The 27,478-nt window shown below is 43.1% G+C and overlaps 1 protein-coding gene across 1 annotated transcript in view; it reads right to left on the minus strand.

Annotated features, from left to right (window-relative positions):
* Positions 1–24,205: 24,205 nt before the first annotated feature.
* SNX18 (sorting nexin 18) overlaps positions 24,206–27,478 on the minus strand; it is a 28,800-nt gene continuing 25,527 nt past the window's right edge. Inside the window, exon 2 of the mRNA XM_080804590.1 lies at positions 24,206–26,839. Within this exon, the coding sequence (XP_080660716.1) occupies positions 26,586–26,839 (254 nt within the window). The 3' untranslated portion in view covers positions 24,206–26,585. The remainder of the gene's footprint in view (positions 26,840–27,478) is intronic.

A 27,478-nucleotide genomic window follows, 5' to 3' on the forward strand; every position in this document is an offset into this window, starting at 1 on the left:
ACACCAAATAAAGCTGCCGTGGCCCTGTTGGGAGGATGGAGAATGATCCACGCATCATTCAGCCACTCTAATGAAGTGGATGGGGATGGAAGGAGACAAGCATCATCAATATGAAGATTCAGAACCAAACTATTGCCTTTTGGGCAAAGGCTATTGATCTCCCCAGATGGCTGAGGTCTGCTGTGCCCAAACTCAACCATCCAGTTCAGATCAGGATTCAGAGGCTGAAAAACACCCCAAGGGCTTCATTCCCACTGACGACCTTGCTGACATGGGTCCAAAACACTACATCTGAAGGGAACCGAGCCTCATGGAGCCCTGCCGCCTGCAGCTCCCTCACAGTCCTTGAGGGCCTCGTCACTACAGTCACATAACCCATCACCCAAAACTTAGTGCCATAGAACAACCACTCATTATGCTCATGGATTCCATGGGCCAGGGATATACAAGAGGATGGGGGCGCAGCTTATCTCTGATGCATCTTGTCTAGAGCCTCAACTGGCAGACTCAAAGGCTGGTGGCTGGAATCATCTGAAGGCTCACCCACTGAGATGCCCAGCACCAGGACTAGGAAGACTCCAACAGCTGAGTTCTTTGAGCATCTCTCTCTTTCCCTCCAGGATGGTGGCTTTAGTGTGGCTGGACTGCCCACAGAGCACGTCAGTTCCCAGCAGAGCCAGGCCAGGTGGCAGCTCTAGCACCATCAATGAACCAGCTCCAGAAGTCACACAGCATCCCTTCTACCACATTCTATTCATCAACCAGTCACAAGGTTGAAGGGGTGTGGCGGGGGAACAGAGTTGCCGAAAGGACTGCAACCATTTAATTAAACTGTTATCTGCTAGCCTGGCCCCACTCTCTGGAAGAGTAACCCCTGGTCATATGGGTCTTGACCAAAGTCTAGAAGATTCATCTGATACCAGATGGGTCTTGGAAGTGAAGTGAATGCGACAGATTTTGACCCTGCATCTAGGGTCAAAGACATCCTAGGCTGGATGTCTCTAGGCAGTCTCAGTGATTCTAGCCCTTTGTGCATGCACAGACACTCAGACACCTTAGGCCAAATCATTTCAAATCCTACTGATTCTTTTTCCCTGACATCTCTCACATAGCTTTCCTGTCCATTTCCATTCCTGCCACCCTAATCCCAGTCTTTAAGTCACTTGTGATGTGTTTCCAGTGGCAAAGACTGCTAATTATCCCTACTATCCCCTTTTTCTTCTCTCCTTTTTGACAAATCTCTCACTTTTAGCTGGACATTGGACCCCAAATAAAGATTACATTTCCGAGCCTCCCTTGCCAGCAGCAGGGGTTCTGGGACTAGACTCTAGCTAATGACATCTATTGTGGCTTTAAATTATGATCCCAGAATTCTTTGGTGGTCCTCCCTTTAGGGGGTGGGGTCTATGTCCCATCCCCCACATAAAGACTCTGTGATTACTTGGCCAAATGCGATTATGCGCCCATCGTTGCATCTAAGTCTTAAGAAATGAGCAGCTTCTACTTCTGCTCTTGGGATACTGCTGTCTGAAGCCAGCCGCCGTGCTGGGAGGAAGCCAAGCAATCTCACTGGATGGCCACACGTCGATGTTTCCAACCACAGCCTCATGAGGATCCGGGCAACAGCCAGCATTTGCCGTCAGGTGTGCAGGTAATCAAGCCTGGGGATGGTTCCAGGTCGTACTTACTGAGCGCTCTGCCACCTTCGGGCTGCCCAAGAGGTTGCTATCAGGAGCAGAGACAAGCTGTCCCACAGCATCCTGCCTCCGTTGCAGATTCATGAGGAAAGGGAAGGATCACTCTTGTTTTCGGCCACTGTGTTGGGGTGGTTTGCTATGTAGGCCTTGATCACTGGAACAGCATTATGTAGCTATGGGCCACTCTTCCTGCACTGGACTCCTGGCCCCTAAGCTGCTTCTTGGCTCTTGGGGAAGGAACAAAAACCTAATTAAATAAAGCTGCTATTGTATCTGCCTTTCATAGTGGAAATTGGTCCTACCTGACATGCGACGGAGTCTCCTACCTGCTACCGTGTATGCACTCAGTTCCAATCCTGCCACCGCACTACTCTAACATCTGGCTTTGCATAACTTCCCTAGTGCTCTGTGGTGTGGCCCATTTCTAAAGGAATTTAGTCCACACTCCTTAGCCTGGCACACCAAGGCCATTGTTCTTTTAGATCCACTGACCTCTTTATCTTTCTCTCCTGCTGCTTCTTTTATTCATATTTTTCAGGTCATGGTATTTGTACCTCTGGGGATATGGGCAGTGTGCCAGGGGCTACTCAAAGCCCCAGGGTAATGTACAGCGTACTGCCTGTGGTTAATGACACTGTCCTGCGTATTTGAAAGTTGCTAAGAGAATAGATCAAAAAAGTTTGCGTCACAACAAAAAATAATTTTGTAACTGTGTATGGTGACAGATCTAACTAGACTTGCCGTGGTGATCATTTCAAAATATAGGCAAATATTGAATCAGTATGTACAGTTGAAACTAATAGAATGTTATATAATTACACCTCAAGTTTTTTTTTTAAAAAAAGCCCCTGGTTAAGAAAACTGCTTCTTCCCAGCGTAAATTTTACAATGTGGAAGAAAAAGGTCTTTCTCACTCTTTTCTTGATAACAATTTCAATATTTTTATAAATTAATACAACTATCCACATACTATTAATATAACAATCCATATTATCCATATAAATTAATGTAACTATCCATTTGTAACTTAATATAACTATCCATAATTTTATAACTTAATATAACTATCCATTAATATAAATTCCATATACTGTGTGTGTGTGTGTGTGTGTGTGTGTTTCAGATAAAATCTGAAGTCTTTCTTGCTGATGGAAAACCAGTTTGAGCTATCCTCTATGCTCCACATCAGTATACCTCTACTAATAAAGGTACTTTGGTGTTAAATTTGAGAAGCATGCTTTCATCACTCAGAAATTCATTCAACCATGTGGTGATTAAGACTTAAGACTAGCTTAGGCAGCAGCAACTGAGGAGTTGGTAGTTAACTGCCGTTGATTCAGGGGCTCAACCACATTGGAGCCAGAGACTATGGGACTCCTTCACCCTTTTCTTCATACTTGTCTATAGATTATTTCCTAGGCCTTTCCTCCCCACTGTCACAAAATGGTTGCTGTAGTTCCAGACATCAAATCCATGTTCAAGGCAGTTAAAAGACAGAACAGGATAGCGTGTTGCTAGGCTCATATTCCTTTTTTATTAGGCCAAAGAAAAGCCTTCTGCAAACCCCTATGAGTCCTCTACTTAATTCTCATTGGCTAGAATAATTACATGGTCACTTTAAGGTGAAAAGGAGGGTGGCAACATGAACCAATCAACAACCTAGGGCTGGGTAGCTGGAATCACTCCCATCAATTATCCTCCTCCCCAAAATTAGTGTTCTAGCAGCAAAGAGGAAAGGGGACTCAGGGTGCCTGGGTAGCTTGGTTGGTTAAGCATCCGACTCTTGATTTTGGTTCAGGTTGTAATCTCAGTGTCGTGAGACAGAGTCCCTCATTGGGCTCTGCACTGGGTGTAGAACCTGCTTAAGATTCTCTCTCTCCCTCTCTCTGTGTCCCTTCCCAGCCCCAACTCCCACTCCCACATGTGAGTGAGCTCTCTCATGAGCTCTCTCTCTCAAAAATAATAATAATAATAATAATAAGGAAAGGGGACAAGATCTGGGGGCAGCACTTAGTGACCACAACCATACCCTTCTCTCTAGCCAAATTAGTTTTCTGGTTGATCCTAGAGCCTGATACATCATAGGGACCAAAGGAACAGCCCACCACCATTTGGGGGGAACAGCAATGGCAAGCATGCAGCACACACAGTCTCCCTTCTCCCAAACACACACTGAGTCTGCCTAGCCTGGTGGAGCCCAGCACGATCCTGAGCCAAAGGAGAAGCCCGGCCCATCCAGATGCAGAACGGGTCAAGATAGCAGGTACATTTCCACTCATCCCCAAGAGAAGAGGAAGTGTCCATCAGTGTGGTCTCTGAGGACACCCCCTCCTAAATACTCAGAAAAAGTTAAGATTTCAAGACAACCCAATCCTTTAGTCCTCAATGAACCCCTTACTCGTGCAGCACAACTGTCTTTGGGTTTCTGGGCTGAAGTAAGAACTCAGGACTCTGGCTGCACTGCCGTCGTCCAGTCTGTTGTGCCCAGAGCAGCTGAAGATCCCTTGGAAATGGCAAACGCACTGCCAGCCGTCTTAGAATGAAGACAGGCTTTATTTTATTTTATTTTATTTCTATAGGCCCTTTCTGAGACAACTCCTGGTCTGTAGAAGAAAGAAACCACGAGACTGGAAGGGCTTGCTGTCTCATCACTTCCAGAGCTGGCCACTCGGCCTTGTTGCTCTGACTTGGCCCCATGAGGGAAAGGGAGGAGGCTCGTGGTTTCTTTCCAGGTTTACCCCATGCCTTCCCTCTGCGTCCAGGAAGTCACAAATGGGGCCAAGAAACGGATAGTTGAACTTGAGAAGGAAAACACAGGAGGCCTCATCCAATCCAGAAGTCATAAAGGAACAGCAGGAAAGGTCTGTAAGGCACGGGGTAGGTTTCCGTAGCCGTCTGCCAGGCTGACATTTCTGAATCATTCCTTAACACTTGGCCAAGAGGTTTTGATGCTTAAAACTCCTTTTTTGGCCAGGGACCTGGAAGTATCACATCTGTACACAACAGTGGGTTTTAACGTTTTTGTACCATAACCCCTTTCAGTTTAAAATATTTGATGCTTTCTGGGAATGTTCTCTTAGGTTGAAGTACTTTCCCTCTTCCTCAGGTCCCCTGACAAAGCAGGTTTCCAGAAGTGACAGGACTTTCCCAAAATCCTTAATATTTGGAATCCTTTAATATAATGCTTGTAGGTGATCAGACTTCCTGTTTTCTGATACTCTCTTAGTGGTGGTAACAAGTTCATTGATATTTTTTGAATGCTAACTCTGTGCTAACTGTGCTGGCCCTAGTGGGAAAAGAAAGGAAGGCTATGAGTCACCCACTTAATTGCATAGAATATAATTTCATGCTAATTATTGAGCTAAATTCCTTAGATCTATTTAAGATTGATCAAATAAATGATGATTAAGCATTGAATGGTTACTTTGTACAACTATGAAATGACAATGCGATCTCTACGGATATGGGTAACTGTGTTCATTTCCTGGGACTGCTGTGACAAAGGACAAAGGACAAAGCACTGTGGTGGCTCAAAACAGACATTTGTTTTCACACAGTTATGGAGGATAGAAGTCCAAAATCGAGGTGTCAGAGAGAAAAATGAAATTCAAAAAGAAATATGCATCTGTATGTTTATGGTAGTATTATTTACAATAGCCAAAATATGGAAGCAATCCAAATGTCCCACTATAGATGAATAGATAAAGAAGATGTGGTATATGTATGCATAATGGAATATTACTCAGCCATAAAAAGGAGTGAGGTCTTGCCATTTGTGACAACATAGATGGCTATAGATGGTATTATGCTAAGGGAAATAAGTCAGACAGAGAAAAGTAAATACCATATGACTAAACCTATGTGTGGAATGTAAAAAGCAAAAATAGCAAAAGAAAGCAGAAACAGACTCATATATACAGAGAACAACCTGATGGTTGCCAGAGGGAAGGAGGATAAGGGACATGGGCAAAATGGGGGAAGGAGAGTGGGAGGTACAAGTTTCCAGTTATGGACTATATAAGCCATGGGGATGAAAGCCACAGCATAGGGAGTATAATCAATGACGTTGTAATAGCATTATCTGGTGACAGATGGGAGCTACACTTGTGGTAAGCACAGCAGAACATATAGAATTGTCAAATCATTGTGTTGTACACCTGAAACAAGTAACATGGCATGTCAACTATACTTCAATTAAAATAAATACACAAATACAAATTCAAGGTGGCAGCAGGGTCATGTTCTTTCTGGAGGTTCTAGGGGATGTCCCTGACTCTTCCCAGCTTCTAGTGGTTGTTGGTAATCCTTGATATTCCTTGGCTTATAGAAATATCACTCCAATCTTTGCCTCTCTCTTCATATGGACTTCTCCCTATGTGTCCATGTGCCTGTGTCCAAACCTCTCCCCTTTTATAAGGATAGCATTCATTTGATTTGGGCCTACCCTAATCTAGTATGATCTTATCATAACTAGATTGTATCTACAAAAACCCTATTTTCAAATAAGGTCACATTCACGGGTAGTGAGAGTTAGGACTGAAACATACCTTTTGGGGGAACACAATTCAAGCCAGTATACCATGTTACGTAAAAATAACAAAAGATTGTCAGAATGTTAAAACAGAGCTGCAAGTTCTTTGACACTCCTCCCATAGAGTGGAGTCTTTGTCCCCTCCCCTGGAATCTCCATGGACTTGTGACTTCTTTGACCGTACAGTATGGCAGAAGTTACATTAAATAACTTCCAAGGCTAGACCACAAAAGGCCACACAACTTCTACCCTGTTCACTCTTAGAACCTCAAGGCACCATATAAGAAATCTGGCTACCCTGAGGCCACCATGTTGTAAGGAAGCACAAGCCATGTGGAAAAGCTACATACAGTCAACAACCCCAGCTGGGCTCAGAATTCCAATTCCAGGTGCTGGCTCTAGGAAAGAAGAAAGAAGTTTCCAGATGTTTCCAGACCCCAGATATTCCAGGTATCCCCAGCCATTTGAATTTTCCCAGCTGAGGTCCCAGAGTTCATGGATTAGAAACAGGCCACCCCTGCCATCTCCTGTCCAAACTCCTCACCCTATTTTATAGCTCTGAGTTTTAGGTTGTCTTGTGTGGCAATAGATCATGAACAAACATCATGAATAGTACAGTCACATTTTTTTAGAAAGTCTGAATGTATATGTACATTCACAGGAAAAACCTAGGAGCTTGACCCCAAACTGTTAACAGAGATTATTTTTGGGTCAGCGGGGCGGGGTGGGGGGTGCTGGTGGTTACACTCTCCTTTATCCTTTTCCATATTTTTAAAAATTCTTTAAAATGAGTTCATATTTCTTAATCAGGAAAAAGAAATGATTTTCATTCATGAAAAAAGATACCACTGAAATATGGTGGTTGTGTTTTCAGGCATAAGTAATGAAAAGACTCTTAGCAAAGGTTGAGGTGTCTCTGTGTGGTAACCATAATCAACACACCAATTTTTTTTTTAAGATTTTATTTATTTATTTGACAGAGAGAGAGAAATCACAAGTAGGCAGAGAGAGAGCGGGAAGCAGGCTCCCTGTTGAGCAGAGAGCCCAATGCAGGGCTCGATCCCCGGACCCTGAGACCATGACCTGAGTCGAAGGCAGAGGCTTAACCCACTGAGCCACTCAGGCACCCCAACACACCAATTATTTTGCAATCAAAGCTCGTTTTAGCATGTGACTACAAATCCCAAGGCTGAGTCTAGTCTCTTCAGGACTGAAAAGAAGTCTCAAGCCCTTCTCCATCACTGTCCTTCAGGTGGCCAGGACTAGAGCTCAGACGACCACCCCATTCTGTGGGAATGGGGGAGGGCAGTGGTTGTGCAGCAGCGGGGGAGGAGAGCAGGTGCAAAGACAAGAGACGTGGGAGTGAACCCTGAGGGCCTAAAAGATGGAGACTTTTGGGGCTTCCCTCCCCTGGCAAGGGAAGGGGACAGTTTACCCATCTGCACTGGCTTGGCCTAGGGGTGCCCCACACAACCACGGAACAGGGCCTGCGTGCTGCTGATGTCATGTCTGCCCCTGCTAATAACGTTTCTACCGTAAAGTGTGTCACTGGAGCACTGCATTTTCCTTCAGAGACGTAGTATTCAGAGGTTAACAGCACATCCTGCCAAGAGCACAAACACAAATCTTGGCATGACAAATGAGATCTTGGCCCTCTTGAATGGCCACACTTTAGAAACCAAGGGAAAGCTGGGAGATGCAAAAGGCCACAATTGAAAAAAACAGTCCTTGTGACTTCCACAAAAAAATGTCAGAATGGAGCCAAGGGTGAGTTAAGTATTATATGCATGGTTTCTAAGGAAACTTTAAAAGCAAATAGTGCATCAGGGAGGAAGGCACTCATTACACAGAGAAGTTCCCAATCCCGGGACCAGCCTTCCCTTCTAGCTTCCACGGAACACACCGTGTCAAGGACCCCTGGTACAAGGGCACCCCGTGGCCTCCACACAGGTGGAAGGAGTCTCAAGAGACCAGACAAGAAATCGGTGCTAAGATGCTTTAAGTTCTGCTGGACCAACGTGAGATACCTTCTGTGTATCCTCCAAGGTGCCATCACTCTACTAACAGCCAATAGCCTTTTCTACTAGATTTGTGACCCTCTGTGTGCCCGTTTACCCATCAGCAGGTACTCAGGTAGAGTTAGCTACTTATGTGGCTCTAGTTTCTAGAGGGGAAGACCTGCCGTGGAAAGCAAGGCAAATACTTCCAGCTTCTTCCTTCTCTTCTTCCCATTGCTTGCCCAGACAAAATGAAACATCTTCAGTTCCGAGGCAAGGCAGTTTGGGTCTGGGGAAACGCCAGACAATTTATACGATATTCTCTGCCTGTTCTAAGACCCCTGTGGCTGGTCTTCAGTGTTTATACATCTCTGACAGCATCACACTCCGCCCTCACTAACATTTTCTGGGCCAGAAGAATCTCCCTCTAACTCGTTCCCAGTGACCTTTGTTCTCACAGTTCCTGAAAACCACAGCTTACCCCATCCCACCCCATCTTAGTGTATATACGAGTGTATTCACCCTCTCTAATATTCTTGTGAAATTTCAGAGCTTATTTTATATGTATTGAATGTTTATTCCTATGTGCTCGTTTCTTGCTACTAGCTCGATTGATTGTTGTTGCTTTTTCTGTTTTTTAATGGATTATTATTTGAATATAAGGCAGCTTGGTTGAATTTCATTGATAATAGATTTTTTTTCTCCACTAAAATTATTACCTTCCAGAACGCGGTTGGGGAATGCCACCATAGAGTGTCAGAAAGCGGTTATCATATGGGGTGACAGGATAATTCTTTATGAAAATATGGATTCATAGTAGTGAAATCTGCTTTGTTCTGAATTTTGATACATTACACTGTAAGTTTCTGTCAGCTAGAAAGAGCTCCTGTTTCCTTATTACAGGACATACCATCCATTTTCATACTATAAACACAATATTCAGCTCTAGTGGTGGAGTTATGCAGGCCTGTCCCAAGACTGAACTTGTTTCAACATGCCTTTGCCCATTGAAACTTTGCATCTACAAAAAGTAGAACCCTAATGCACTCATGCTTTTTTTTTTTTTTTTTTTTTTTTTTTTTTTGGTAAGGGAGAGAGAATGTAAGTGTGTGCATGCAGAGGCTGGGGGAAGGGCAGAGGGAGAGAGAATCCTAAGCAGGCTCCACGGCCAGTGTAGAGCCCAAAGCAGGGTTCAATCTCACCACCCTGAGATCATGACCTGAGCCAAAATCAACAGTCAAATGCTTAACCAACTGAGATACTCCTGCACTCACACTTCTAAGTAAAAGATGAGAAGGTCTCTATGTGGCTCATCGCTCACTAAAATAAAATAAGTTGTAATTAATTGTGGCTATTAAAGAACATACAGAATTTCTAGATCAGAGATAATAATGTTATTTACCCATATGAATCCTATTTCAAAAACCTATGAGGAGATCAGAAGAATGGACACAATGTATCACCATTTGTGTAAAAAGAAGTGACACATCCTTACATACGTTTATATATGTATAGAATATCTCTACAATGATATATAAAAATCTGGCATCAGTGGTAGCTTCTGGGGGAGATAGGAGGATACAGGCAAGCAGGAGACTTGCTTTCCACCATGGACTCTCTTGTACTCTTTGAATTTTCTATCACACATGGGTATTGCACTCATTAATATAAGCTTCTACACCAAGAAGATACTGAGAAGCTAATATTTAGGCTAGCATGACGTGGTGAGAATGAGATGGGAATTTTTTTAAATTAGCAAATGGGATATAAGTTGATATAATTGCATTTGACATGACCGAAGCCTTAAAAAGTTCCTTTATCTGCGTTTCTGATTCTTCTTGCAGGATAGATTCCTAGAATCAGAATTACTGCATGTGGTAGGCAGAATAATGGCTTCCACAAATGGTCCCACATGTTCTAATTCCTGGGACCTGTGAATATGTTATGCTACACACGGGGCAGGAGGGAATCAGGTTGCAGGGCGAATTGAAGTTGCGAATCAGATGATTTTGAGAGGGAGAGGTTATCCAGGATTATCCAGGTAGTCCCAGTGTAATCACTAGGATCCTTATTAAGTGAAGGAGGGGGGACAGAAGAGTCCGTGTTAGCATAACGCCCTGTAAGAAGGAGTCAGTCAGCCATTGCTGGCTTTCAAGATGGGAGGGTCCATGAGTCAGGGAATGTGGGCAGCTTCAGGAAGTTGAAAAAGGCAAGGAAAGCAACGAATCTTTCCCTGGAGACTCCAGTCCTGGCAACACCTTGATTTTTAGCCCAGTGAGCTCATTTTGGACTTCTGGCCTCCAAAACAGGAAGATAAGTTTGTGTTGCTTGTGGTTTCAGCCACCAAGTCTGTACTAGTCTGTTAAGAAAGCAGTATAAAACTACTACATTGTGTCAAAGAAATATTCATTTATAAGAGTAAAAAAAAATCTGGAAAGAATCTAAATGTCCACTAACAAAGGAATAGAAAGTCAATGATGTTACATTTATATGAAGGAATATTACCCTATTGGCAAGCATTTGATTTCAAAAGTTCTAAAATGTTTATGAGAAAATATTAAATTGAAAAAAAGCAATTAGTAAATCTGTATCAGATTCCACTTGTAGAAATCATATGCTCCTCTATACATCACGTCAGTCCGGATTCAGCCACAGAAAAGAGAAATTACTCAAGTTACTTCAAATAGAGACATATAAAAAATCAGACCTATACAAAATCACAGGGAAACTGTGGAAGAGGGACTCAAGAGGCCTCTTGAGAGGTCAGCCAGCCTGCCAAGATCATAGCCACCTCCACCCAGATCACAAGGGGGAATGTCAGATGAAACGTTGCCAGAGGCCTTGCTCCCAAGGCAATGGAGAGATGATCCTTTTTCTTCCCCTCCTTTCCCCATAACCGCTACATTCTACTCCTTGTAGAATGTACTGGTGTGTACATTCTAGAATGTTCCGGTGTGTACCCTGGTGTGTACTGGTATAAAGAATGTTTAAATCTAACACCACATTTTCCTACCTCCATAGTTATAAACAAGAAACAAACACCAAAGAAGCTATTGCTGTGAAGAATGTAGGCTCTGGAGTTTGAAGACCCAGATTTAAATCCAGCTCCACTATTTCCATCTTTTCCTACACGACCCTCCCTCTTGGTGCCTGAGCACCTTTGTGGGTAAAGGGAGTAGTACCAGTGCCTTCCCCACAGGGCTGCCGGAGGGCCGACACACTTAGTAAAGTAAACCTGCTCAAAATATGGTAGCCATTGTTTTTCTAATATCTCCTATACTTCTCAGGTATTATTTATCATGTATGGATTTTATCATCAGAGAAACAAAAACCTCATTTTAGAAAAATCCAAGCTGGATGTTAAGCTTCCAAAAATAACCCCGGTCTGAAGAAAAATCTATAACTTTTAAAACTTCTTGCCTTGCTTCAGGTTCTGTCCGTTGTATATCTGCTTCCTGTTGATAAGGGGAAGAATAAAGACACAAGTTCTATTTAAAAGTCAAGAGTCAGGAGACTGAGTATTTTCATTCTCAAGGCCATTAATTCTGCACAGCAAATGTCACTCTCCATCTTTTGCATCAAAAGCACCCTGTTTTGGCATCTGACGATGAATAGATACATCTGGGGGGACAAAGGGAAGAAGTTGTGAGAATAAAAAGGGGTAAAGGAGACAGCTGGTTTTCAGTGAAGGCTGATTTGCTAGTTTGACTGTTAATTATACAGCATCTGAATGTGGACATTTATAACTGATTAAATGTAAACTCAGACATCTCCCCTTCGGTCGTGGCTACTCAGTTTCCAGCCTGGTCCCCAGATTCAGGCACCACTATCTCTCCTTGGGGAACAGGGACCCTGAGGTAATGAGCCTGACGGTTGACATTTTCACACGCATGCTTTGTCACTCGATGCCATGGCCTCCCTTTGGGTTAATCATCTCCAGATTCTCTTGCCAAAAGGAGACTCTTAAGTCTGGGGCTCTCATCATTGACCTGTGCAGCAGAGGACATCTTCTAAGGGCCACTTGGGTGATTGACTTTATAACAACATCCACCCTTTTTAATCACTTTTGAAACCTCCCTGCTAGGATGAGTCAGGTTTTACTCCTTGCAAATTCTTCGGAAGGTTTGGGAGTTGAAAAGACATTCACCAGAGCATAGATAGTAAGTAAACCATGACCATCACTGAATTTCAGCATGGCCCATTCTATGGCTTGCTCCTTTTCTACACGAAACAACCTCACGGTCTCCAGAGACCAAAAAGCATCCAAGTACATGAACTTTAAAGGACTTAAGTACATCAACCCTCATAGGAAGTGATTTTACTTTTATTTCCAAATTCCATTACACACAAGTAAAGGAAGTAAAGCTATTAATTTGGTCAGCATTACAGATAAGGATCAAGCAGGAAATGACTTTTCATGTGACATCATCGAGGGCCTGTGTCAGAGTGGGGATGGGCGGGGCATGTCCTTTGTCCCTTACAGATATTTCCCAGCCTTCTCTGAATGAAAGAATGGTACAGGCAGGAGAAATTTTAATTCTGTTACCTCAACATGGACTGTGTGACCATGATGCAGACATTAATAATGAAAGAAACAAAGAATGAGAAAAGAGGGAAGTGGGAGCAGAGGGGGAGGAAGTTAAAGCTCTAACTATTTAGTAAGATAAACCTTAGCTGGAGAAGCCAGCGCATGTTTCTAGGAATTTTATATCCTTGTTGAGGAATTGCGTCCTTGTGTCATTTTTAATAAGAGCCTTTCTACTTTAAAGAATACTTAGGATGGTGCTCAGTGGAAATCACATTCATCTCACACATTGTCAGGCCTGAGGATGCAGAAGAAAGACAAATTGGGCTCAAATCCCAGTGTGACTCTGGGCAAGTTACTTAGTTTCTTCACCTGCCACATAGTATCAATTAAGGCTACCACCCAGGGTGGTTGTGGGGATTAAATGAGATGATGTTTGGAAATGCCCAGCACAGTTGGCACCCAACGGAAGTTTGCAGTAACTTCTTCTCCATGACTGCTTCGTAGATAACTGATTGGTTTTTGTTTTTTTGTTTTGTTTGTTTTTAGATTTTTCTTTAAATTGTGGTAAAACATAAATGACATAAAATTTGCCATCTCATTCCTTTTTAAGTACAGTTTAGTAGTATTAAGTCCATTCCCACTGTTGTGCAACCAAACTCCAGACCTCTTCTCCTCTTGCAAGACTGAAATGCTCTCCCCATCAAACGGCTCCTGTCTCGCCGTCTCCACAGCCCCTAGCAGCCACCATTCTATTTTCTCTTTGTGAATTTGACCACACCAGACCCCTCATAGGAGTGACATTTGCCTTTTTGTAACTGGCTTACTTCAGAAAATCAGTTTTTTAGATCACTTCCTGTGACTTGACAGATTTTTACTCAGACAAGTTTTGGCAATTGTATATGGCAATATTGCATGATTCCCAACTATTTAGGAAAAAGTGTGAAGTTGTCAAAAATAAAGGGGATCCATTATGAATTAGAGCGTGTGAGTTGTATGGATGGATTTTACACAAGTAGAGTCAATTCTCAAATCACCTGCCTTCACTTGTGACTTATCTCTTTTACTGCTTGTAAATTCCTAGAGGTCAGGTGGTCACTGGCATGCATTAAGAATATGATAGATACTAATGGACTAATTAATAAATTAGTAAATCTATGAACTGCTAGCAAGAAAATATTCATCATAGGGTATTTCCCTTAGTATTGATTCTGTGCCACTTCTTTACTCATCGACTAATGGCACTTAGAGAAGGCAAAGAAGATCACCTTTTGAATCATGGACACTTCTGTGTCCCCTCAGCTTTTTAATGTCAGCACATGTCAGATTTGTTTAGTTTTCAAATTCTGTAGTACTAATTGATTTCTAACGGCAGGGTTGGCAAAGATTTTAAAGACTAAAATATTCAGAATTGGTCAGGGTGAGAAGAAATAGGGGCTTGAGTACAAGCGCTAGTAGAAATTGAAACCTTTAAGAAGGCAGTTAAAATTTTTTGTGCATTCTCCTCCTCCCCACAACTCTGCAAGTTTATTTCTCGTTCATTTATTCCACAGAGATGATCATACAAATGTTCAAAGGTAAGGACCGTGGCAAACTGAATAATGGTCCCCTAGAGATGTCCGCATCCAAATCCCCAGAACCCGAGAACGTGTCATGTTCGTGACAGGGAGTAATAAAGATTGCAGATAGAATTAAGGCTGCTCATCAGCGGACTTAATATAAGATGCCACTGGATTATACCAGGTGGACCCAACGTAACCCTGAGGGCCATTTAAATGTGGGTGAGGAAGGCAGAAGAGGCAGCAGACGAGTGATCCAATGTTGGTGTGAAAAGACGCAACCAACATTTGTGGGTTTTTAAGGTGGAAGGGAGCCAGAAGCCAAGGGATGGGGCAGCCTTTAGAACTAAAAAAGGCAAGAGAAAGGATTCTCGCCAAGAGCCTCCAGAGCCACATACAATGCTGCCAACACCTTGAATTTAGCTCAATGAGATCTGTTTTGGATTTCTGACCTCCAGAACTGGAAGGTTATAAATTTGTGTTGTTTTAAACCACCAGGTTCACGATCTTTTGTTACAGCAACGATAGGAAATTAATACAATGACCACAGAGATTCAGAGCAGCACCATTCGTGACAAAATCTGAAAGCAATCTAAACCCCATCAATAAAAGCCCGATAAAACATTGTGTCATCACCATGGATGCGGACGATTTTAGACTTTCACCAAAGAGAGAGCTGCTGGAGGTAACCTTGCCAATCAATTTAAAGTGAAAGAGAGGGAAAATATAGCAAAGAAATTCCAGTTTCTAAATTGTCCTGCTTGTAAATGCATCGCAAATATAACACAACACAGAGACAGTAGTACCTTTGGGTCACCCAGTCTTATTTCTTTCTTAAAATAAATCTATAAATATGCCAAGCCCTGTGCTAACCAGGGGAAGGTAGAGAGAAAAGAAGCTGACAGAGTAGGGAAGGAGAAGCAGGCACGAGAATTCTATCAAATGCAGGAAAGGCCAAGGCAGAGGAAAGCATGGGCACATCGGGAGCACAGGGAGGGGTACCTCACTAAGTCAGGGTAGGAGGGCAAGACAGGGATTGCTGCCAGGAGGAGGAAATGCCTGAACCCAGTCCCAAAGGAGGAGTGGGATTCAGCCAGACAAAGAAGACTTGGAAGGCCTTACTGGCAGAGGAAAACGCTTACAAAAGGCTAGCTGGCATGATGTCCAGTGTGGAGTGTGGGTGGGGTGGCATAGGAGAACACCAGTCAACTTAAAACTGCTACACAAAGACGTTTGCAGAATTAGCTGTTTTATGCTCTCCGAACCTATTTCTACACATTCATAGTAGAATCATGAAGCCTTCCTTGCTGGAGAGGATGAAGGGATCTGCCTCGAGTCCTTGGCCAGAAAAGGAAGACCTGGTTCCTCGGAGTCACTGTCCCATGCTCATTCCCGCAGTCCCTGTCTGCTCCCCAAGGGAGCCCCTCAGCCCCAGGCGAGTGGAACCACTTCCGGTTCTCTCCAACCGTGATGCATTAAAGAATGAAAAACATTTTGTGGTATATTTTAACCATTTATATTTAACAGATCACTGCTCTTAACACATACAAAATACAATGAAACAAAATTGTGCTTTTCCAATGGATTCCGGACTAAAATCATATTAATTCATCGTTCATTGCAGGCCCTGTGTTCTGGTAAAGGAACAGACATTTGAATTTATATAATGAATGTTTTCTTCTTTCAATCCCTTCACTGATTCTCTCTGACTCTCCATAAAACCTCACTTAGACAAGAAAGAAGCTTTGAGAGAGAACCTTTGAGCGCCTTGGAGAATGAACAGCCTGCCGGTGCTAGGCCCTGTTTATACTGCCTTTAAGAAAGAGAGCAAAGTTGTGCTTCAGAATCGGGGGGGGGGGGGGCTTTTGGAACCTACTGAAGCCTGTGCCCCGCTCTCTACATTCAGAAATGGCTGGTTTAGAGTGTGGTACAGGCATCTTCATAGTTTTGAAAGCTCCTTAGCTGATGCTGATGTAAAGCCAGGGCTGAGACATACCATACCGGCAAGTAGGAGAAACTGGAATCCTGAACATTCTATTAACTCATTTGCAGATATTTGTTAAAAGACGAACGATGGTAAAGACGAACAATGGTGGTTAAAAAAAAAAAAAAAAAAAGACCAACAAATAGGAGCAAAAGGAAGATTCAGTAAAAAGTCTCACTGGGGACAGACTGTGGGGTATGGGACAGGCACCCTCACCCGGGCCAGCAGGCAGAACACAGGGCACAATGAAGGCCCAACCACCAACAGCAACAGACCAGAGAGATGTTTGCACATTAAGGGACGGGGAAGGAATCCAAAAGAATTGTAAATGGTCTGTTAAAGTTTGCCCACTCAGTCTGAAATGTCATGGGGCCGCAGCCTGAGCAGGCAGTTAGGAGGTCCCCTGGGTGGATGGAGAGACACCTGCTGGGCCCTCAACCCCTATGTTGGAGACCCCCAACATTGGTCAGAGGGGGCCACCATGGCAACCAGGCAGACAGAACTGCACTGAGAGAAAGAAAAGATTCTCAGGCCCTAACCAGGATGGCCAATTTCCTGCTGAAATATGGATATGTGTCCCCAGAAACTTGGGAGTCGATTTTGTGTCAGATCTCTCTAGTCAGGCTACTATATCGGGGGGGGGGGCAGTGATGAGGTGGCCCCTAAGAACTTAAAAGTATTCTCTGAGAGCTGAGTTATGAAATCAATATTTAATAGATCAGAAGAGTCACTCTGAAGAGAACAAATAGCTCTTTAATCAGAGCAAGATAGATCATTTAACTAAAAAGTAAGAAATTATCCATCAAAAGGGCAATCCTCAGCCACGGAGGCATAGAAAACAAAGAAAGGCACTGTTCTTGGGCTTGCTAAGCTCCACACTGGGGACACGGTGCCCTGGTCAAGGAACTCAACCCGACTATCCTCAGCCTCCACTGCTTCCACCTTACTGTGGGCCCCCATCATACCTGGATTATCAGAAGTTCTCCTAACTGGGCTCCCTGTTTCTGCCTTTGCTACCCCTATAGATTAGCCAATGTGACCCTATCACAACAGGAGGTAAATCATGCTTTTTTTTCCCTGCCCAAACCCTTCAGGGGTCCCCTTCTCAGAGAAAAGGCCAAAGTCCTCACAACAGCCTATATTTGGCCTTCTGTGACCTGGATCCCCCCACCTCTGGGAATCATCTCTTCCTGCTCAGCCCTGTACCACCACCACCTCTACCTTCTACCCCCTATTCCCTACACCCTATTCCCACTCCCATCCCATCCCACCTCCCTGATGGTCTCTTAACCAGGTAAGTCCTCCTGCCTCAGGGCCTTTGCACTTGCTATTAGTGTTCTAGAATGTTCTTCTCCTGGGTATTCACATGGCTCCATGCTTGAGTCCTTCAGGTCTTTACTTCAGGTTGGAGGCCTGTCCTCGACACTTTACTTAAAATAACAAATTCTCCCACCCCTCACAACTGAAAAGCCCTCTTCCCCACTTTATTTTTTCCTTTATCCCTTATCACCACCTATATATTTCACTAATTTGAATATTGTATCTCCTCCCATTGGAATATAAGTTCATAAGGGCAGGGATATGGGCTGGTTTTGCTCAATGCTATATTCCTAGTGCCTAGACCAATGCCTGGAAATTAGGAATTCAATGAATATTTGTTGACAAATGAACAAATCAATCAACCCAAGTGTCTAGGGCGTCTCTGCTGTGCTGGTGGCTTCATCTGGCTTTTGAAGCTAAATGACTCAAATGTGAGTTGATTTGGGGTAACTACCATTTCCATAGCAATGTTTCCACGATGACTTGGTCTCCCACGAGGTAAAGCAGGAGAAAATCCGCTGGTCAGAAGACATGTAGCCTGGTCTGACCAAAGTTTCTGTAATGAGGAGTAACAGAAGCAGCATGGCAATTTATCACTTGCTCGTCTCACTTCGGGCTTCAGACGGCAAACAGCTCTGATGGCAGTGAGTTCCTGGTCTTGACTGTGGGAGGCCTGGCCACCTGCTCGGAGGCCCGCCTTCCTCCTGACTCCCGGAGCTTGGAGCTTAGCCTGGCTTCTCTTTCAAACCCCGCAGGTTGTGTTTAGGGAGAGCAGACAGCAGTCACCCGACATACAGGGATCCGACAGTCCAAGCAGAAGCTGTTCCCCAGTGGCTGGGTAGGGCGTGAGGCACTGTCATTGTAGGTCGCATCACTGAGGCACAGATTTGAATCCGGCAGGCCCGCAGCAGAACAAAGCGGCACTGTGGCTGGGCAGGGCTGCTGTCTCCTCCCGGGGCCGCCGCCTCCTCCATCCCCTGCAAGCACAACAGAGGTCCATCTGTGGAAAACTGCCCACCCCAGCGCCCTGACCTCTGGTGCTGACAGCACGGGCATGGAGGGCTAGCCATTCTGGGTTTCTTTCAGAAGACGAAGTTCAGGGTTATTCAAAAACCTGGTGAGTCACAAAGATCTTCTGCTTTCCAAACCACAGTTTTCCTGTCATCACCGCTGGTGCCTAGCATCCCCCGAGGAGGAGGATGTCAGGGACAGGGCTGGTCCTCAAGGAGACTACCACACCTCCTCAAGGACTCCAGCACTTCGCCCTGCATTCTCAAGTGGGTTGTGGGATAACATGCTATGGAGTCAGGTGACCTGGGTTCAAATCCCAGCACTGCCTCTTTCTGGCTGAGGGACCCTTAAAGAAATGTTTGTTTGTAAAATGGTTTTGCAGAAGAGTTCTGTAGATCAAATCATGGGGGTGATGACAGGTGTCAGTATCCGATCTAGAGCATGAGGATCACTTGATGTCGATGAGTGAGAAGTAGATGTCAGCCCAGGATCTGTGGGTGTTTGGCTGCTAAATGCCGTCCCCAAAGTCAGAGGGGTGTAGGCAAAGGCTGAGGCCCTGGGACTGGAGCACTGGGGAAGGCTTCACAGGATAGGGAAGAGGATGAGGGGTTACCACAGAGAACAACAGACTACGATTCAGTCATCTCTCCCTTCACAGCCCACTTCACATGTTCACCTGAACAGCACACGTCCTCATGCTGAGGCATTTCAATAAGGAGTAACACAATGGAGACTGACTTGGTCATTCTTGTGAGTCCATGGTCCGTACAAGATCGTTCCTTCTACGTGTGTCCAGTTTGCTTCCAGGTCTTAGGGGGGCTGGCACAGAGCTAGAGTCCACCTTCCTTCTTACAACCTTTTTTTTTTTTCCGGTACTTCCTCTATTGGTTTTAAAATTTATCTTTAGTTATCTTTACTTTTTATTTTTTAAATGGAAAATACATTCAAGTTCGAAAGATACAAAAGGTATACAATAAAAACCTTCCTCCCACCCCTGTCCCCCAGCCACCCAGTTCCCAGGCCCCAAAGCAAACAATGTTACCTTGCAACCAGCTATTTCCACCTACTTACAGAAATAACCTATGAATATATAAGGAAATGTATTTATTTTCTTTTAAAGTATAGCATATAAAATAGTTCTGCCCTTCCCCCCCACCTTGGTAAAATTCCATATTGCTATATAAAGAGTCTTCTTGTCTTTTTTTTTTTTAATCGACTGACACCTATAGTTTTGAACCCTTCAGATAACTGTGCAATTTATCAGACATCACCTGTCAGCATGAGTACCTAAAAGGCCAAATTTTCTTTCCAGGGGTTCCAGAATAAGAGCCATTAAAAAGCAACATTTTTCAAGAAAGCCCTTTTTCTGGGATTACAGGTCTCACCTCCCCTGTCAGTACTTTGGTTCAGATAAAGAACACAGCTCAGGGACTTGATGGTATCTCCCCCAGCTGCAGTCTTGTACCAACTCTGTGGCTGGCACCTGCTACTCCAATTGGCTCGCACGGGAGTTCACAACTGGGCCAGGTGATAAAAAAAAATGACCAAAACTAGATGTGGAATACCAACAGATACACTGAAACACCATCGGTTTAAAGCTGAACCTAATTTGCTAAATCCTTACCTGTTCTCCATCTTTTTTTCAAGATTTTTCTCCTCAGGGGAACCATTTTGAATCAAAACTGAAAACCGTATTTTCTAAAACTGCTAGGTCGAACAAAAGCAGAATCAAGTTGTCTAACCAAATGCCAATATTTGACTTCAGGGCACGGTTACTCTAAAAGCCACTCAGAGGCCTTACATTTAACTTCCCAGAGTGAATGCGCTGACATGATTTAGATTAAGTATCCACAATTGGTATGAGGTCAGGGCTAAGATACTAAATACTGAGCATACTGCCCCTCTTAGTCCTAAGCTTCAGGTACCTGTGTTTAAGGTGTGAAAGCAGAGATGTCAATACAATCGTCATTAATCTGGTGAACAGAAACGGAATTCTGAGCTGTCTTCTGCAGATATTTCTGGTACGAGCTGCAGGACCACTTTCTAAATACACTGGTAGTTAGGTCTTTAAGACCAAATGGGGAGTCTTATTGGAAAGGGGTTCTCTCTGAAAAGCTGAGCTCCTCCCAAGCCCACCAGGAGGAATTCGATCAGTCTGGGAAGTGATGAACAAGGCTTCCAGGGGACTGAGCACACTGTGCAGGGTTCTGGGAGCAAAAACCTGGAGAGGGGTCTGGACCTGGGGGCCAGACTGGATTGGGGGAGCGCTAGCCACAGTAGGTAGAAGGTGAAAGAGCCATGCCAAAAGCAGGATGTCCTGCCTGACTGGGCCCTAAGTGTGGATTCTTTAATTTTCCACAGCACAGATGATAAGAAGTTCTAATGGCTTAAATCCTTCATCTTACTGCTTGTCACATAATCACAGAGGATATTTATTGTTCTTGCTCCTGCCATGCTTTGGGCTTAGGGTTTTTGTCATTCAATTCTCATAGGATTTCTGTGAAGGGGGATAACTAGATTCCACTGCAGACAGAAAACTGTCTCAGAGAGATTAAATGACTAGCTCAAGGTCACACGGTGTTTGGGAAAGTGGCTATCATTTATTAAATACCTACTTCTGTTATTTTTTTTTTATCGCTTCCCATGTTATTTATAAAGGGAGTACTACAAAATGATTGATGATTTTACTTCCTGGTTAATCTAACACTCTCAAAAATTCAATAAAACCTAAGTAGGCCTGCCCTGCCATTGAGGAAAGGGAGGCTCAGAGGCAGGTTGGTGAATTGTCCGAGGTCACTCAGGAGAGAAGCCAAGCTGTGACCCCTCGCTCCAGCACACTGCCTTTCTCACTGTAATGCTGGGTCAGCTTCCCCACTGTGCTTGCAGACAAGTCCAACAACTCAGCAGTTATTAAGCCCCGAGAGCCATTTCCTGGAGCGCCTGAATATTTAAATCACTACCAAAATAAGGTCTGGTGCATCTGGCCCCTTTCAAATTAGAAAGCACTTCCAGAGAGGCTGATGGGACTCACAGCAACAGAACACCCCATGTTTCTAAGCCCCTTTGAAGGTAGCTTCGTGGGGACAATTGGCCTTGTCCTAGGCAGACTTCTGGTACAAGTTCACTCAAGGAAGTAAAACTGTTCTTCAAATCAGACAGGACACTCGAGCAGTACTGGAGCTCCACCTCTGCCACAGGAATGATGGGATTGGGACATCCTGGGAACAGGGCCAAGTGGGAGGAACCAATGATCCCTAGAAAGGCTTTAGCCATGACCCAATCCGATTAACTTGGCCTCGGATGAACGCAGATGCTCAGCAGGTTTCTCCAGGTTCCTGCTCCTAGCTGCCTAGCACAGCATCCTTCTGTATTCTGCCCCCAAGTCGACTTCACTTCCCAGAGCTTACTACAGGAGGAATTTTGTTGCTTCTACGTATGACCAAGTGGAATTTTCCATGTCACAGGCTAACCCTGACCACCTGGAATTTAACATTTGACTTGACATTGGTCCCTGTAGTTCTGCCAGGGCCATTCTGACAGCAACTGAAACCCGTGTATATTTGCATGGAGGTGGGAGTTAGAGAGAAGGGGAAACCACTGGGTTTTGGCTCTTTTCCTCCCTCCCTCGTATCACTATGGAAATGTTACACTTTTCCTGCTTCCCCCATTGAGACAGCAGCGCAGCCCATAAATAGCCAGGCACATGGTGACAGGACAGGAGGGTCTCACCTTTCCCAACAGAAATGAATGCAGAGAGGGGACTTTCAGAGATTCCCTTTGCACCAGCTTCAGGCCCAGTGCACAGAGCAGAATGGAATACCTATCGTTCTAGCAGTGGGCACCTGGGAAAAGAGGTGGGGTTTTTGAGAAGCAGGGAAATGGCATCCAATGTAGTCTGCTTTAAATTAGCACAGATCTGAGCCAAATCCCCATTGGACTCTCAGCTCTATCACTCAGTTTGTATATCTTCGGCAAAAGATACTAGATATCTCTGATCCTTTTAATTCACCTATAAAAAGGAGACAGATTCTCCAGATTTATTGTGAGGACAAGCACATGAAGTCCATTTTAAGACATTTCAACCATTTTCTTTCCTCCCTCACATACCCTTTAAGAGAACCTCTCCATCTCATGCCTACCCCATCCCCAACCCACAGCTGATCTGTCCAGCTTGGGTCAGGGGTCCCCCACTGGCCTAAGGAACCCTGTGAACTAAAAGATGTCTGGGCCATTTTAGACATACTGGAAGGTGCTGAGAAAACCGAGCCACTGGATGTTAAAAAAAAAAAAAAAAAGGAAAAAAGAATAAAACAGATTCATAAAGAAAAGAAGCTGACCTAGATTAGAAAGCCCCACATAGAAGGCAAGCTTGGTTCCAGATGGGACTTTGGCCTCACATGGGATTCACCAGGTCCCTGTACCCATCCATGATCCTTTATATCACAAATGAGGATGGTTTGAGCTGTCCGATTTCTGGCAACCAACAGCGACAGACCCTAAGAGAGATGGTATGCAGTACTTTACTCAAGTACCTATTATGCGTCAGGTACTAGACTCACAGTAGCTATTATTTCAAAACATCTCACTCACAATTTACTGCTATACACCTAATAGTTATGGAAGATACTAACATAAGCAGATACTCAGTGGGACTACCTGAATGCTTAGTCAGACTAGATCGTTTCATGAACGATGTCTATGGCAACTGCAGAAGGAAGCTTAGGACAGTGAACACACGCTTCTATTTTTTTATATAAGTCTCTCACATTAAATAAATGCCTCCTTGACTACTAGAGAAAAAAATAATTATCATATTCCACTGAAGCTGAGAAATAAAGCAACCTCTGTTTATTTTTTTAAAAGATAAACATGACTGATCTGCACTAATTATAACATTTGAATAAAACAATGTTCAACATTCTTAGTCTATAAATAACTAATACCCTATTTTGCTTATTCTGTTAGCCAAAGATAAGACTGCAAATGAGAAAACTGGATAATGCTTATTGATTTAAAGGTATCAGACATGGTATTTGATTCTGAGGAAATGAAGACATAAACGGGAAAAAAAAAGGCCTATAGCAACGAAATTGGTAAAGAATGACATTTAAAGGTCAGTACATAAATTTTACATGCTTGACTTGACAGACTGGAACATTTTTCAAGTCCTTAATTATGAGAACAGCAGCAAAACGTAAGACAATTAAAACCTGGCATTTAAGGATCTGCTGTGTTGTTACGAACACATATATGACAACGATTATCAGTGAAGCCCAGGAAACTACTCTATTTCCCACTACTACTCTATGCATGCCAACGTGCGCGGACTTTGTTGCACTTCCAAATGTGTTCCCTTGTTCTGGGTTTAAACTGTACCTTTAGATACAACAGCCTGAGAATCACAGGGTTGCAATGCATGGCTGCAGACCCAGTCTCACTGCGTGACAATTACAGCACATCAATAAGCCCGTTTGTAATGAAAATAGCAAAACCAGGCTCAAGTGGGCGCCCTCATGTTATAAATACATCACGTATCAAGATTACAAATTACAGAAATAAAGACAAATAATGGCATGAAGGGCATGATAGTTTATTTTAAAAAACTGTACCACACTGATCATAATGACCAGCATACACATTATGATGGCTTTTCTCTTGGGTATTAACATTGCAGTATTTTTGTATACTGAAATGTTTCAATAGGACCAAGAACGTTAGAGAAATAAAGATCTTAGATGAAAATGAACACTAATAATTCTGGTGGCCTACCCCCACAGAATTCATTTAAACCCCTTACGAATCAGTGGCATTATAATGTTATGTAGTTATGAAGAATAAAAGTTCTCTTCTAAATAGGCAGCATGAACTTATACCTCCTTGTACTTTAGTTTTTATAATTTAAGCATGTCCACCCTGGCTAAAGCACAATCATAGACACCTCAGATAATTTCCATGCTACCACTGCACAACTTTAGTGATTTTACTTAAAAAAAAAAAAAATCAAACCACCATCAAAATAAAGAGGCAAATAAAACTGATTTTCAAATCATTTGAAAAGCATAGTGCTTATTTGTCCAATACAGACTCAAACTTAAATCAAATGCTACAATTATAATCTCCAAACTTCTGCAGTAAAGTTAACATATATATATGGGTTTTGTTTATAGAAGTGTATTTTGCAATCAACAAGAGGAAGTTACTTTTGAGAGAACGATATATTTGGTTACAATTCCACGTATCTGGAGTAAAGACGAAGCCACATGATGTTAAATCTGGCTCTAAGTTACCTAAGGTATAAAATTTTGATCAAAATTATGACACTCTGATCTTAAAAATTCAACCCATATGAGATGATTTTTTTAGAGTAAATATGCTATTGAGTAATTATTTCAATAATCTTTTCTTTTTTGACTGTCTGCAAATTGACCCTTTCTCTTTTAATCAATGTGACTCACCAAAATTTCAAACTGACCTCTTTACTTCCGTGTTACCATTTCAATACCCAGGGACTTCTGAGGCAGCATAAGTCTGACTTCATAAAAACAGTAGATACTTTAACCTTTCAGTGACAATTTATAAATCTGTAAACTCAAAAATCACATTATTTATAGCTCAGCAACTATAAAAACATTGAGAGATTTTTGGCATCTGAAGCCAGAATCTCTTTGTGCTTTTTAAATTAAGCTGCTTTTGAATCTTTTTGGTATTTATCAGCCATTCATATTTCCCTTATAATAATAAAATAATATATTTAAAACAATTTTTAAGGTTAAATGTCCTGGGGGCTTATCAATAGTTTAAAAAAATTATTATTTTTTTTTCCTTCAGCATTTGGAATAGTAGAAATTATTTCTGGTCCCTCTTTAGATCAACCAACACTACTTTCAATCACGTATAACACTGAATTTTACAGACATCCCTGAAAAGTTTTTGATTAAGTAAACGAGTGAATCACAGTGGAGTCTCAATCAGTTAACAGTGTAGATCCATTAAAAAAAAAAAACAACTGAATATTAAAATCTTCAAGCTAGAAGGAAAGAAAGAAAGAGAGAGAGAAGAAAACCCTCCGAAGAATTAAAACCGAGTATGTGTCATCACTGATTCTGTGCTTGTGTCCCCAACTGATTAGACTCCTCCTCCTCTGTGTTCTAAGACATGTTCGTGTCATTCTCCACGCCAAGTTTCCAGGACACTTGCGTGAAGAGGCTATGCTACCACAGCATCTAAGGGAACAGGGTGGCACCATTTCTTCCCTAACAGACTTCGTGTCCAAAGATGAGCGTCGGGCCTCCCTCCACGGCGCTCACCAGCGTGTACCAGGAGACAAAACTGGTTGTGCAGGTGGACAGCTGATCCGCCCATCCCGCCCCCAGCGCCAATATGAGGTTACCAACAGGTCTGTCGTTATGTGCACTGGCCTTTCACTCTTTCGATCAGAAAAGTTGTGATTACTTTAAAAAAAGGGGGGGGGGGAGAAATGAAAAACCAAGAGTTTAAAGGCACAAAGTCGCATAGCTGCTCTAGTTGGAGTTTGTAAACAGAGAATAGGTTGAATTTAGGTAATCCCAATCTATGAGAGTAAAAAGGCATCCACAGCAGGCTTCCATCCAGCCAGCTGCTTTGAGACCCTTCATGGGTTTTGAGGTCTACAAAGTATGCACTAAAATACCCATACTTCAAAAAGCAATAAGGCAAATAGTATAATCATTATTCCAAAAGTTACAATGGTAGTGTAGGCATACATAGTATAATTTAGTTACAATGTGTGGTACTGTTTCTATTATATAACCATATTAACTGTTTCTTTCCTACATAATTATATATTCAGCCGAGCTTCAGTTGAACACAAAACCATCCTTGTACCACCACTGATAGTTGGCAATAGCTCTTTGATAGCAGTTTTTATTCTGCTGTAGAAATGTCCTTGAACTGAAAAAAGTCCACAACCCAATGTCCAGTCATTAAACACTATCATATTTGTGAAGAGCTTCTTCCAACTTCTGTGTCACTTTTTGGAAAAATATTATTTGCTGTTGTAAGAAATGCTGCATCTGTGATTTAAAGTCTCTTACTCGGATTTGATGGAAGTGGTGAATTTCAGCCAAAGTGGCAAAGGAAATAGTGTTACAGCGATCTTGAATGCCATCGGCCTTTTGCAGCTCCATCTTCCCTTCTTCCACGTGTCGCCTACTCTCCTTTACTTTGGTAAGAGCTCCTGTAGTCAAAAAAAAATGAATTAAGTATATATACGTATGTATCCCAATGGCATAGCTACACAGCAAACAGACTCTTGAGCATTATAAAAACTCGCCCAAGCTATTTAAGGCCCTCTGGAACTTAAAGGGATGGCCGTTATTAAAAAACTAAGGAATCTGGTGTATCTACAGTGTATTTCATCTCCTCCAAGTAGAGAGACTAGAAGGAACAGATCATAAACTGCAGCAGGAAGCTGTCTCTAAACATACAAACCAAGAAACTGGATTTTTACTTAAGAGAAAGGGTGTGACACCGTGACACACACTTGTAACAAGAAAGTTATCTATAAACACATTACCCCAGAGAAGGTAAAAATCTACTGCCTGAGAAAGTCTCCCAGTGGAATTCCTACAGAAGATTCTAGAATCAGACTCTGATAACATGTTAGTGCCAGCTTTGTGTTTTAGTCATCAGGCCATGTCGGGGAGGGGCCTTAGAAATGACGGCAGTCTGCAATGGGAGGCCGCCCTCAGTGGAGTTGGCCAATGAAGGGCAATTCCATGTTCCACCAGGAGACCCACACCGGAGCACTGAGGCCCTCGTGAAGGAAGAATTTACCACCTTTCCTTGAGGGGCTTAAGGATCAAGGAGCTCTGAG

Source organism: Martes martes, assembly GCF_963455335.1.
Source record: "Martes martes genome assembly, chromosome: 5".
Taxonomy (NCBI): Eukaryota; Metazoa; Chordata; class Mammalia; order Carnivora; family Mustelidae; genus Martes; species Martes martes.